This window comes from Erpetoichthys calabaricus, chromosome 12, assembly GCF_900747795.2.
Source record: "Erpetoichthys calabaricus chromosome 12, fErpCal1.3, whole genome shotgun sequence".
Lineage (NCBI taxonomy): Eukaryota > Metazoa > Chordata > Cladistia > Polypteriformes > Polypteridae > Erpetoichthys > Erpetoichthys calabaricus.
The window spans coordinates 11,230,617-11,244,387 of NC_041405.2; the positions used below are offsets into that span (position 1 = coordinate 11,230,617).

Here is a 13,771-nt window from a genome sequence, read left to right on the forward strand (position 1 = left end):
CAAGTAATATATTGGGAATCTGTCGCCATTCAATGAGCATTGGATTGAGATGTCTTTCAAACAAATAGTATCTGCTGGTACCCATCATGACTGATACGTAGAAATTCCTGTTTAACTAAACTTCTCCGATTTTACTATTTCTCAGTTTTACTAACTCTCAGTTCATCATCGTGATAGTAACATTTATTATACTGAAATACTAAATCAAAATTGTATATATAACAAAATCCCCAAAATTGAAATTTAGGGAGATCCGCCTCAGGTTTACATTTTTGGCCACTAATTCGGTGAGAAAGCTAAACAGTTGTGATGCAAAAATATACAAAATATGAATGCTTTGTTTCTCGGCATGACATCAATTTTAGTGTGTCACTTCAAAACCTTGAACTATATGTTACTTTACAATCATCTTAGCAAACAACACACAGTTAAGTTACCCGTGAAGTTTCAAAGGGCTGTAAAATTAACTAATTGAGAACTTCGGCCATTTAAAACAGGAAGTGTTACATGACGGGGATGAGGAAATTCTCAAGGATTTTATTTTATTTCATTTTTGAGCGGTCATGTGCCTTGCTATTCAGTTTTGTTACTTAAACCTTTCTTTCCAGGTGATAAGTTCACAATATAAGGAAGCTGAATAGTTACATTATACATTCTTACAAATAACGGTTCTAAAATAGCACTTTACTGGGTTGTGTGGGTCCTCATACAGCAGTTGCTTGACAAAAAAATGTAATTCTAGGACGAGTTCTTTTGTTTATGGAATTGGCTTTCTGTGCTTTGAAACGTTACTGGACAAAACAGAAATATTTAATGTTTACAGATTATAGTACACCAGTAACGGCACGATAACGTGCAGTGAATACACTTGTCTTATATAGTTTTCATCCTCTTTCTCTGTACGTTTAGCATTCATTTGCTCAGAGGTTGATGCGCTTGCTGCTTCGTGAGCAGCTCGTTTTCTCCACCCTAGAAGCCCGTTTCTTCTCTTCTTCCGTCGGCATCTTTTGCAATTACTTAGTACGTTTTTCTTAAACTTTCACTTAAGCTGGCACTTAAGTGTTCAATCTGCCTCAATAATGATTTAAGATATGAAGAGGTAGGGGAAGTGACGGCGAAAGTGGTAGGGATGAGAACGGCACCCTGTCCTGCTGCAGAGAGTTGATTATACAATAAAATAAAATAAAAATAGAAAGAGGAATAAAACTCATCACCCCGCAAGCGGACAGTAGAGGTCCCGTAGTATATGTGTACCAAATTTCAGACCAATAGTTCAAACGGTTTGTAAGCTACTGGTGATTTAAAATCCCGAACAGACAAACAGACAGCCACAGTAGCGTATTATAAAAGAAGATTAAAAGATCAAGGGAATATGAACGAAGTCTTTTGTTATTGTATACAGCAAGAGTCCTTTGAAAATCAGGAAACCGCTGGTATTTCACAAATCTGTTATCATATTCATGGCTTTACGGAACCTGTAATGGATCTAAATAATGTTACGGAGCCTTTGTGGATGTTTCTTTTAGAAAGTACAAATGGTTATACAATGGCATTGTTCAGAATAGGCACTCTGGCGCCTTCATTTTTAAAGAGTGTACTGCACATAACGTGTTACACCTGCTGACAGTTGTTGCTCTTATCGCCCCGTTTCTTTTATTTCAGGGCCGCGGGGAGTCAAGTCATTTCTCGGCATCATCGGGAGCATGGCCAGAATCGAACCAGGTATGATCATTTTTGTACACATTTTGCTGTTTCTTTAACTTTATGACAGTTCGTTAAATCGCCCTATTTTATGTTAACGCTTAAATGGTGTGGCCTCGTTCTGTGGGCGCTCGCCCGGCAGGCGGTTTTCCCTTTTGAGCATCCTTTGGTTTACTTCTACATCGACAAAGACTTTAATTATGTGGTTGTGATGAACTGGGCTTTTTTTCTGCCTTTGGGATCAAGCCACACTAAGTTAAATTAAGCTGATTCAAAAATTGATGTAGCGAGTGTTATTATTTGTTATCAATTGTATAACATGTTCAGTTATGAGCGGCAGTCTATAGATATATAAAAGACTGCTCCGATTTTATTCACTTTGCGCTACGAAATGTAAAGGTGACCAATGTCAAATGAAAAAAATTAAAACGTATTAAAAAAAGAAGGAAAGAAACACGAAAGTTTTTTGTCAAAACCGTTTCAAAATTTACAAATCTATTTTTATGAGAAAACGTTTTTATTAGAAACAGACGATGCACGGCAATTATATATGTGTTGGTCCAGAAAACGTGTGTGCGTGTATGTATTGATATAAGGCCCTTAACCTACAATTGCTGAGCGCTTTGAGCAGTGAGAAAAGCGCTATATAAATGCAAAGAATTATTATTATTATTATTATACTGTATATTTATTTATTTATTTTCATTGCTATTGGAACCCATATTTCATGTGACTATTTGTGTCTAAACTTTAAGCGCTCTCGCGTCATTTTATATTTTTACCACAATGAATCGTTCACCCTTCTTTTCTACTTTTTACCCAATTCGCCTCTTATTTTGAAAGAATGAAAACGCCAAAGCTGCTTAGTGCATTCAAGTATGCAACGACTAATTGATGACTTGTAAGAAATTCTATCTATCTATCTATCTATCTATCTATCTATCTATCTATCTATCTATCTATCTATCTATCTATCTATCTATCTATCTATCTATCTATCTATCTATCTATCTATCTATGGTATCCTACCTACTACACTAAATTATCTATCTATCTATCTATCTATCTATCTATCTATCTATCTATCTATCTATCTATCTATCTATCTATCTATCTATCTATCTATCTATCTATCTATCTATCTATCTATGTTATCCTACCTACTACACTAAATTATCTATCTATCTATCTATCTATCTATCTATCTATCTATCTATCTATCTATCTATCTATCTATCTATCTATCTATCTATGGTATCCTACCTACTACACTAAATTATCTATCTATCTATCTATCTATCTATCTATCTATCTATCTATCTATCTATCTATCTATCTATCTATCTATCTATCTATCTATCTATCTATCTATCTATCTATCTATCTTGCTGCAGATGGTGTATCTGTACATCGTTCTACAATTCAGCACAATTTGCACAAAGAACATCTGTATGGTAGGGTGATGAGAAAGAAGCCCTTTCTGCACTCACACCACAAACAGAGTTGCTTGTTGTATGCCAATGCTCATTTAGACAAGCCAGATTCATTTTGGAACAAAGTGCTTTGGACTGATGCGACAAAAATTGAGCTATATGGTCAAAACAAAAAGTGCTTTGCATGGCGGAAGAAGAACACCGCATTCCATGAAAAACACCTGCTACTTACTGTCCAGCTTGTTAGAGGTTCCATGTTGCTGTGGGGCTGTGTGGCTAGTTCAGGGACTGGGGCCCCTGTTAAAGTTGAAGGTTGGATAAATTTAACCCAATATCAACATATTCTTCAGGATAATGTTCAAGCATCACAAGTCACAAAGTTGAAGTTACACAGGGGTTGGATATTCCAACAAGACAATGACCCACAACACAGTTGGAAATCTACAAAGGCATTCATGCAGAGTGAGAAGTAGAATGTTCTGGAATTCACTGGTGTTGAACTCCAGTCCTGAAGGGCCGCAGTGGCTGCAGGTTTTCATTCTAACCATCTTCTTCATTAGTGAGCCGTTTTTGTTGCTAATTAACAACTTTCGCTTTAGTTTTAATTAACTTGACTCAGGCCGCTTAGTTGTCTCTTTTTCCTTAATTAGCAGACAACACAAAACGAGCTGCCACATGACCATCTCACCCATGTGCCCATCACACAATATCTGAAAATAAAGAAAGGTGAAGGTCTCAGTAACTTTTTGAGGTGTTCTTAGGAATAAACAGAAAATCAACAGTTTTGGAAATGTCTGCTGTACCAGAATGAGAGCAGCAAAAAGCCATAGAATTAAATAATGGGCTTAATTAACAGCAAGAATCGGCTTCTCATTAAGAGATTGGTTGGAGTTTGAAATCCCAGTTTAGCCGGTCATCTGTTGGCTCGTTTCATGTCTAATTTCTGTTTGGCTGCCATTTAATGAAGAACGGAATAATTTCAGAGGACTGAATCCTTAAAAACAGGGCTATTGAAATGAAGGGAAAAGAAGTTAATTAGCCGTGAAAACTGATCAATGATTAGGAAAAGTGTTAGAATGAAAACGTGCAGCCCACTGCAGCCCACCAGGCCCAGAGTTGACACCCCGATCTAAGGTGTCTTCCTCAAGGACTGGAGATGAAAGCTATCCCCGTTTACTAATGGCGCAGATTAGAACAATAGATCTAGAAGAGTAACAACCAAATTATTAAGGAAATTTAGCAAGACAATCTTTAAATCATCAGTTGCTGTTGTGCACTTCGCTATTAATTTTTATTCATACAGTAAATGTCAGCTTTAATCACCACTCCATCTTATCTGTGGTGTTTCATATCACATAAAACTAACAACATGTTTTCCTTCTTAGTTCCAGCAGAGAATTAAGGAGATGCATAGCGGAGCAGGGAGACCCAATGAAGAACTTGTTCCTTGCAGCTCAGGTGTCTTCTCCGGTAATTACTCCGAAACATCCATTTTAGTTAATGTAACAATTTTTAACTGCTCGTTTTAATTAAATGATATTTTCTAGTGTTTATTGGGAAAACACGCCAGCTTTCTAAAACAGGGTGCAATGTTTTCATAATAAGACAACAGTTTACATTTTGTTGAAGAAAAGCTTTTATGATCAAATGTTTACAGCTCCAAGTTTGTGAACTGAACTTGCTCAATCCGGTCTACACACCTACAAAATAAAGGTGCCAGAGCTGGTCTTCAAAGCGATGCTATAGGGGAACATTTTGGTTCCCTAACGAACCTTTATGAATTTACAACTGTATCAGGTTTCAAAAATAGCGGTGAATAAACGATAACAGATTTATGGAATGCAGTGGGTTCATGATTTTAAAAACACAACATCCCATCCATGTTCCAACCTGCTGAATCTGAACATAGATTTTTTTTTTCCAGAATTCACTGTCTTAATCTTCTTTATTTATTTATCTAGTTTGTACAATGCTATATACTGTATACACTGCCGTTCTTTATTATATTCTGTAAGTGCCTTGAGCATGGGAAAGGCGCTATATAAATAAAATGTATCATTATTATTATTATTATTATTATTATTATAGGGTCACAGGGGTCTGCTGGAGCCAATCCCAGCCAACACAGGGCACAAGGCAGGAACCAATCCCAGGCAGGGTGCCAACCCACCGCAGGACACACACATACACACACCAAGCACACACTAGGGACAATTTAGAATCGCCAATCCACCTAACCTGCATGTCTTTGGACTGTGGGAGGAAACCCAGGCAGACACGGGGAGGACATGCAAACTCCACGCAGGGTCTCCTAACTGCGAGGCAGCAGCGCTACCACTGCGCCACCGTGCTGCCCAAAGACAGCATTGGTTAAGTTTAAGTTTCTTGTCATCTCCCAAGTTTCCGCCTACTTTAAATTAAATATGTCTGTTGTGTTGACATATTAGGAACCTTTTCACTGCCAAAAAAACTATAATGAAATGAGTCTGCAAGGAACCACATAACCCAATAAAGTTTAAGAATGCAGGATTGTCACTCAGTTTACTCCAACTTTATGCACATGTGCAGAATAATTCTGTTTGACACTTGTAAAATATTCTAGCATCTTACTTGCTACAAAAAAAGATACATAAAATAAGATGGTTTTGTTCACCATTAAAAAACAAAGATGTATTATAAAATACTACAAAGCTCCCAAGTAAGGAAATAGCAAGACCGTCCTCTCCCGAAGTGCTTCTTGAGCAAGGCTTGTTCAAGGGAGGTGCTGGGAGGGGCTACCCCAAAAGTTTCCTTGTCCACCCAACGCCTATAGACTCATATAACGGAGTCTCTCGCGAAACATCAATGGGGACCCCGCCGCTCTTCGATCGCGCAGTTTGTAACGCCAAGGGGGGGACTCCCACACATTATCTTCAACATTTCTAAATCCGGCTCTGTTATGTAGTGACAGCCGTCTTTCATGAGTTCGTTTCTTTCAAGGAGGAAATTTTCGGAACAAGGAGTCATACGAGGAGCCGCCTGCGCAAGAGAGCGGATACGGAGAATGCAGCACCGCCTGTCAAATGCCCTTGCAACCGTATGAGGTCCCAGGTAAGGAACTGAATTAAGATTTAATAAAGACTTAGTATTTTTTAAATTTCTTTTCTATTGCAAACGGCATTCGTTGGTTTACCTGCCTTTCTTTTTCAGACTGGCTAGTTTTCCTGGATGACTATGAGGTCGAGTCGTTACTAATCACCGGATCTTTCGGAGGCGTCTACGCAGCTAGACGACAAATAGATGACTTACAAGTAATTTTGTCTGCCTATTTATGACTGTATGTATGCATGTAAATATGTGCGTATTTTTTCTCCATATTTTGTTCAAGTTTGTCGGAACTCAATGCAATGTAGTTATTTTGCCTAAACTTTAAGCGCTTTCACGTTATATGTTCCCAAACGGGTATCCCCTATAGCTGAAGCCTTCACCCTTTGCTCTTCTCATTTATACCCAGCTCGTTTTTTTTTTTTTTTTATTTCGAAAGATTGTAAAGGCCAAAGGTGCATCCGAAGATCTTGATAGTAAACGCGACTCTAAAGCACTTACGCCTGGTTTATACTTTCCGTGTGAAGCCTTCGAGCAAACCGCTACGCAAAGCGCGTGCGCAGTGAGTGACCAAAGCTCATTTCTTTGAGGCCCGTTCGATCGGCGCATTGATAGTCTTTTTCTCAGTATGTAACAGTGTTTGGTTATTGCCGGAGAGCCAACAATGTCATAGGAGATGATGCGAGACTCTGATGATGGCAGAAGATCTATGTCTACATTATTGCTGACTATAACATGAAGAAAGGGAGAAGGCGGGGTGTATTTAACCATGTAAAATGCGGTTAAGGAAGGGTGAATGTAATATTCCCGCGAGTGATGATGAGCAAGTGCAGTTCAAGCGTTTCTGCATGTCTTCCTTGCATGTTGATAACATGTTGCGTTATAGTGAACCCATTATTCATCACATTGGTACCCATGTAACCCGCCTCGCATTGAAATGAACGACTTTGGATACACTGTGCCGGATCCTATGTCTCCGCGCAATTCTGAAACCTCCGCGCGCGGGGGTGTCAGACGTCATTTTAGCCGCCCTTCTTTTGTGCCAAGCGTCAAGTACGCGTCATTCTTAAATTAAATAAATAAATTCTTTGCATTTATATAGCGCTTTTCTCGCTACTCAATGCTCTCAGCAATTGCAGATTAAGGGCCTTGCTGAAGGGCCCAACAGAGCAGAGTCCCTATTGGCATTTATGGGATTCGAACCGGCAACCTTCCGATTGCCAGTGCAGATCCCTAGCCTCAGAGCCAAGAATAACGGCACCGCGCGTTTGTATTAAGTTACTATTCATCCAATAAGCAGACTGAGTTTTTCATTTTCTTTCCTGACGCAGGTGTCCCTCAAAGTGATAAGTAAGGATTCGGTTGCGGAGTGGGTTCAAATAGTAAGTATACATTATGTAGCTCCAATCACCTGCATTTTCATTGCTCCTTATACCAACATTTCTTCATTCTTTTTTTCCTTTTCTGCGGCGTAGCCTGGAGAGCACCAAGTAATTCCGCTTGAGATTGCGTTAATGAAAATAATTGGGAGACCGCCGGTGTCCCCGGGAATAATTCAGCTTCTCGATTGGTGTATCAGCTCTTACAATGTGTTTTTAGTCCTCGAGCGCCCCGAGCCTTTCATAGAACTTCACGACTTCGTATTTAAGTATGAAAAAGACCTGGAAGAGCCGCACGCTTGGCGTATTTTTCAGCAGATTGTGGAGGCGCTCCATCACTGTCTTTCCAGGGGCGTCTTCCATAGGGATGTGAAGATGAATAACATTTTAATCCAGGTCCACACCTGCCAAATCAAACTCATGAACTTTGAAGGTGCATCTCAGCTGCGGGAGGGGGAATACACAACTTTCAGAGGTAAATTAATGACCCTCCGCGTGATAGTTCATTGGAAGGCATGAAAAGTAACTGCTGAATAGCTTTTCTTCGTACTGAGAAAAGCGCTATATAAATGTAATGAATTATTATTATTATTATTATTATTATTATTATTATTATTATTATTATTATTATTATTATTATTATTATTATTATTATTCAGGTGCGCTGAAGTACGCGCCTCCGGAGTGGTTTACCAAGAAGCGTTATGAGGCTGCACCCGCCACAGTCTGGGCTCTGGGTGTGGTGCTCTACGCTCTGGTCTTTGGAGTCTTTCCCTTTGACACATGTAAGGATACCGTCAAGGGAAATATCGCATTCCCGAAAAATATCACCAGAGGTGCGTAAACAAGGAAAGCAGAAGCAAACCAGAACGTTTTATTAAAATCCCCCCTCTGACATTTCTCTGCCTTTTTTTATATAGAATGCCGAAAATTGATTCTGCATTGCTTGTCAAAATGCCCGAGAGAGCGACCCTCCCTGGAAGAGATTCTAAGGCATGCGTGGATGATCTAAGAATGGACACAACAAAGTAACCCATACAAGTTTGAATTGATAATTGAACATTGGCGATTTTGATGTATATGTGGATCTGCTTTGCTGTAATATTGTAAAGTACATCTATCTATCTCTGCGGTGGGCTGGCGCCCTGCCCGGGATTTGTTCCTGCCTTGCGCCCTGTGCTGGCTGGGATTGGCTCCAGCAGACCCCGTGACCCTGTGTTAGGATATAGCGGGTTGGACAATGACTGACATCTATCTATCTATCTACACAGAGCCAACCCCTGGTTCAGTGGACAGTTACCATCACTGGAGCCCTTGTGCTGCTTCCCATGTTCACGTGACGTGCATGACTATCTATCTATCTATCTATCTATCTATCTATCTATCTATCTATCTATCTATCTATCTATCTATCTATCTATCTATCTATCTATCTATCTATCTATCTATCTAGAGAAACTGGGAACAAATAAATCATGTAGGCAATTTAGGTGCAATCTTGAAATAATGGTTCTTTAATGGCACTTTACTGGGTTGTGTGGTTGTGAACCATTACTTCACCTTTGAAAAGGTTCCCAATTTGTGGTGTTATGGACAGGCTGCCATCCCAGCTGAGCTGTGTTCTTGCCTGGCCGGGAGACTGGCATGAGATGCCCACATGCTGAGAGAAAGAGATGCATTGGTATCCCAGCTGGGGTGGTCAGAATTTCCTTACACGATCAAGAGGCCAGTATAATGGAAAGAAAGTATAAAGGGTGGACTGGGATGGTTGTCATTACCTGCCAGGAAGCCAAAATAGTGAAGAGATTAGTGGGAGGTTGCCTTCCATGCTCATGTCATTTCGTGGCAGCATTTTTAGCAAGTCCCAATTGGATTCCTGCAGGGCACCACGGGAGTTGTGATTTCCATAAGACTGCCCTGTTGGTTTCCATGGGTGCCATTAGGTGGAGCTGTTGAAAGAATGACCCTCCTGTTTTTCCTGGAAGTGCTTTCTATATATAATGGTTTTGTATTACTAAAAGTGTGCCCTCCACATTTAGCAGGCAGTAGAAGGACAAAGCTCATTTGACAGGAGTAAAGGATAGAGAAGGATTTGTAGTGATTGTGGAGAGGTCCTAGTCAGAGGTATTTTTCTCAGTAATTAAGCATTCTTTATACCTGGACGGGAATCAAGAGTGTTTTCTCTGGGATTTGAGGGTCTGTAACGCTCCCTAGCGGCTAAAACAGAACTCTTTAATATACAGTAGGCTACCTAGGAGATTAAGAAAACCTGAACCTATCCGTCTGCAGCAAGAGTCGTTTTAAAATCTGAAACTCACTGCAGTATTTTACAACTTTCTTATGATCTGCTAACAGCTGACACGGATTTAGTGTTTGTGTGGGTGGGATTGTTTCCCCTTTGTTAAAATTCGTTTCCACCATATCGCTCCGAATAACCACTTTGGTACCTTTTTGGAGTATAGTTTAAGAAGTTAAACACACTGAAGGCCATTTAAATGATTACATAAACGGACACATTATATATTTAAGTTTCATAAAAACAATGCAAACCTCAAGTGCGATGGAACATCTCAGTCCCACAAACTGACGATGATTTACAATAATCCCGAGAAAACCAGAAACCCCAAATGACTTTCCTCTATTAAACAAAGGCACTAGCGATGGTTTAAACATCGATGTAGAAACGGAGCGTTGACTCTATTCCACTACTGGGCGAGAACAATGATGATAATCAGCTTCTGAGTTTAAGTTAGTCAGTAAACCAAAATCTGCCAAACTTCACCTTGGCTACTTCATTATAACCCTGTGGTGTCATCCGCTGCCGTGGAGTTTTGAGTGCATTTCCATCTGACGTCACTTTCCTTTGATTTAAACCAGAATATGAACGTGTCGTACTGCAGTGTTGTCCTGCATTCTGACCAGCAAGGTCATTTTGCAGGTTGTCAACGTTTGCAGGGTTCGAATACAATCGGTGAAATACTCAGTACCATCAAACATGGGCGGTTATAGAAGGAAGAGGTTTAGGAAGTATAGAAGGTATAGGACAGATCCTTGGGAGGCAAGGGATATGCCTTCGGAGGTTTTATTTCAGAAGGTAAAAATAAAATAAACAAACAATCGATGTTAGAGCGTAACGGGATACTAATCAATAAAGAGGATTAGATAAAGTCGACCATTTTAGAATAAGCAGGGAGAAAAGGACATTATTATTATTATTATTATTATTAATAATAATAATAATAATATTATAAAACTTCTGTCCATGCTGTTGGCTCTCCACTTTTTCTCTCGTTTGAGGGTTGTATGTTTTGTTAAATTTTGTCTCTTTTTGATTCTGCTTCTTCTTTTTTTTAACTTTCTTTTTCATTTTTACTTTCTAGTTTGTCTGTGATGTCATTTGTTGTGTAACTTCGACTTGATTGTACGAGGGGGCGTTCAAACAGTTTCCGCACTTTCGTATTTTCGTTGGAGACGGTGAAGGCGGGAGTAGTAGTAATTGGGCATTAAAAAGTTGGTACGACGTTGGGAAAATTGCATCGCAAAAAAAGGTGACAGTAGAAAAGGGATGTAATTCATTCATCCATCCATCCATTATCCAACCCGTAACTACAGGGTCACGGGGTTCTGCTAGAGCCAATCCCAGCCAGCAGAGTGCGCAAGGCAGAAAACAAACCCCGGGCAGGGCGCCAGCCCACGGCAGATGTATTGTTATTGTCTGCCAAAAATAATTAAAATCAGAAGACCAATCACAACAGACCTCGGTTAAGCAGCATACACTTCATAGATAAGCACCGAGCCTCCTCTTAGAGCGTTCAGAAAAGTTGTCACCGGAGAGATCGCGCTGTTCTGAACTCGACGGTAATACGCAGCCGCACCTTCAAATAAGATGATTTTGTTTTCTTTTTTAGATGGCACTCGACAGCGAGGTTTCTAATTGTAACGACAGTCTGGAAAGATCGCACCCGTCAGTGTGAAAAATTTTAACAAAATAAGGATGCAAGTGATGTATTTATCAGTTGCAGTTTTTCATGATTTGCGAAAGATAAACTATTATTATTCTTGTTCAATAGAGTATGCCATTACAGACGCTAAAAACAATGTTAAATTTAATGTAAGAAACAAACATATAAGGAATCTGATAAACGAGAGGAGTCCATTCAGGCCACCAAGCCCGCTTGATTAGCTAATAGCTATAAACTTTCCCAATATTCCATCCAGATTATACAAAAACGTGACAAATGAGAGGAAGAGGCTGATGCCCGCATACAAGACAGCACACATTTGAGATACGATTAGTTACATTTCTTTTGTTTTTTCTAATTGGAAAGGTGAAGTGAGTTGCTCATTGTCACACAGTGTTGATAGCTTTCTTTGAACCGACAGTCTCAGGGTTTGAAGTCTAAAGACTGAACCACTACACTAGTTGTGTCCTCGTCTAAAATTAATTTACCAGAGTGGTTATTGAATTCAGTTCTTTATTCTGCAGGGTAGTCACTTAGAAGAACAATTCTCATTATTGATAATTTGTAAAACGCCGCATTTATTGCATGATTAACCCACTCAAGGGTTTGATGGTGGATGAATCTCTTTGTTTTTTTGAGCTGCAACTTTGTTTTTCTGTTAAAGGACCACCACAGATGGGAGGGACAAAAAGAAGTAGAAAAGGAAAATGAAGACTTTGTGACTTCTGATCCTGCTGTCCCAAGAGGTATACCACATGTGGCACAGATTCTTACATGGTTCAGCAGGATGCACAGCACTAAAATTAACAGAGCTAGCATTGTCCAAACAGTTCAACCGAAGCCTCCTTGTTTTCAGTTTTTAATTCTTAACAAACGCATGAAGAGTTTTATTTATAAACTAGATATTGGCTTCTTTTCTCCACAGACGCAATCATGAGGAACAATGCACAGGTTAGACTTTCTCCTATAATGGAAGATGAAGAATGCAGCAACCAAGAGTATCCCCCTAGTTCTGAAGACAGCACAGGTAAATGTCACACAATAGTGGTCTTCATTCCAACTTGCTAATTATCACTGTAAAAAATGTTTTGTTGGATCAACCTAAATAAATTACTTCACAAGGTAACAAGCAATTTAATTGATTTCTTTCAAATTTTAAAAAGTATTTGAGTACAGTAATCCCTCGCTATATCGCGCTTCGCCTTTCGCGGCTTCACTCCATCGCGGATTTTATATGTAAGCATATTTAAATATATATCGCGGATTTTTTGCTGGTTCGCGGATTTCTGCGGACAATGGGTCTTTTAATTTCTGGTACATGCTTCCTCAGTTGGTTTGCCCAGTTGATTTCATACAAGGGACGCTATTGGCAGATTGCTGAGAAGCTACCCAACTTACTTTTCTTTCTCTCTCTCTTGCGCTGACTATCTGTGATCCTGACGTAGGGGGTGTGAGCAGGGGGGCTGTTCGCACACCTAGACGATACAGACGCTCGTCTAAAAATGCTGAAAGATTATCTTCACGTTGCTACCTTCTGTGCAGCTGCTTCCTGAAGCGACATGCTGCACGGTGCTTCACATACTTAAAAGCTCAAAGGGCACGTATTGATTTTTGATTGAAAAACAAAGTCTATCTCTGTCTCTCTCTCTCTCTCTCTCTCTTTCTCTGCTCCTGACGGAGGGGGTGTGAGCTGCCGCCTTCAACAGCTTTGTGCCGCGGTGCTTCGCATACTTACAAGCCAAACAGCCCTATTGATTTGTTTGCTTTCCTCCTCTCTCTTTCTGACAGTCTCTGCTCCTGACGCGCACTCCTTTGAAGAGGAAGATATGTTTGCATTCTTTTAATTGTGAGACGGAACTGTCATCTCTGTCTTGTCATGGAGCACAGTTTAAACTTTTGAAAAAGAGACAAATGTTTGTTTGCAGTGTTTGAATAACGTTCCTGTCTCTCTACAACCTCCTGTGTTTCTGCGCAAATCTGTGACCCAAGCATGACAATATAAAAATAACCATATAAACATATGGTTTCTACTTCGCGGATTTTCTTATTTCACGGGTGGCTCTGGAACACAACCCCCGCGATGGAGGAGGGATTACTGTAAACTTAATTCATTTGAGTTTGTTTTAACCTTTTCAAAAACTTGAATAAAAGCAAAAAATGTATTTAGCTCAAACCAAATTTCTTTAAAAACTCAAATTAACTGCAGTGGGCT

At 39.7% G+C, this 13,771-nt stretch overlaps 1 protein-coding gene across 1 annotated transcript; it reads left to right on the plus strand.

Moving 5' to 3' along the window:
- Window positions 1–1,703: 1,703 nt before the first annotated feature.
- Window positions 1,704–8,718, plus strand: LOC114662279 (serine/threonine-protein kinase pim-2-like). Its single transcript, XM_028815668.2, has 8 exons — window positions 1,704–1,722; window positions 6,114–6,224; window positions 6,324–6,424; window positions 6,658–6,780; window positions 7,550–7,600; window positions 7,694–8,072; window positions 8,257–8,433; window positions 8,518–8,718. The coding sequence occupies exons 1-8, from the start codon at window positions 1,704–1,706 to the stop codon at window positions 8,607–8,609; spliced, it is 1,053 nt and encodes a 350-aa protein (XP_028671501.2). The 3' UTR covers window positions 8,610–8,718.
- The last annotated feature ends 5,053 nt before the right edge of the window (window positions 8,719–13,771 follow it).

What these genes read in the sequence shown, in the direction of transcription:
- LOC114662279 (XM_028815668.2), top strand. An exon ending in GCAACCGTATGAGGTCCCAG is followed by an intron (nt 6,225 to 6,323) that starts GTAAGGAACTGA and finishes TTTCTTTTTCAG; the next exon opens with ACTGGCTAGTTTTCCTGGAT. An exon ending in CCCGAAAAATATCACCAGAG is followed by an intron (nt 8,434 to 8,517) that starts GTGCGTAAACAA and finishes TTTTTTATATAG; the next exon opens with AATGCCGAAAATTGATTCTG.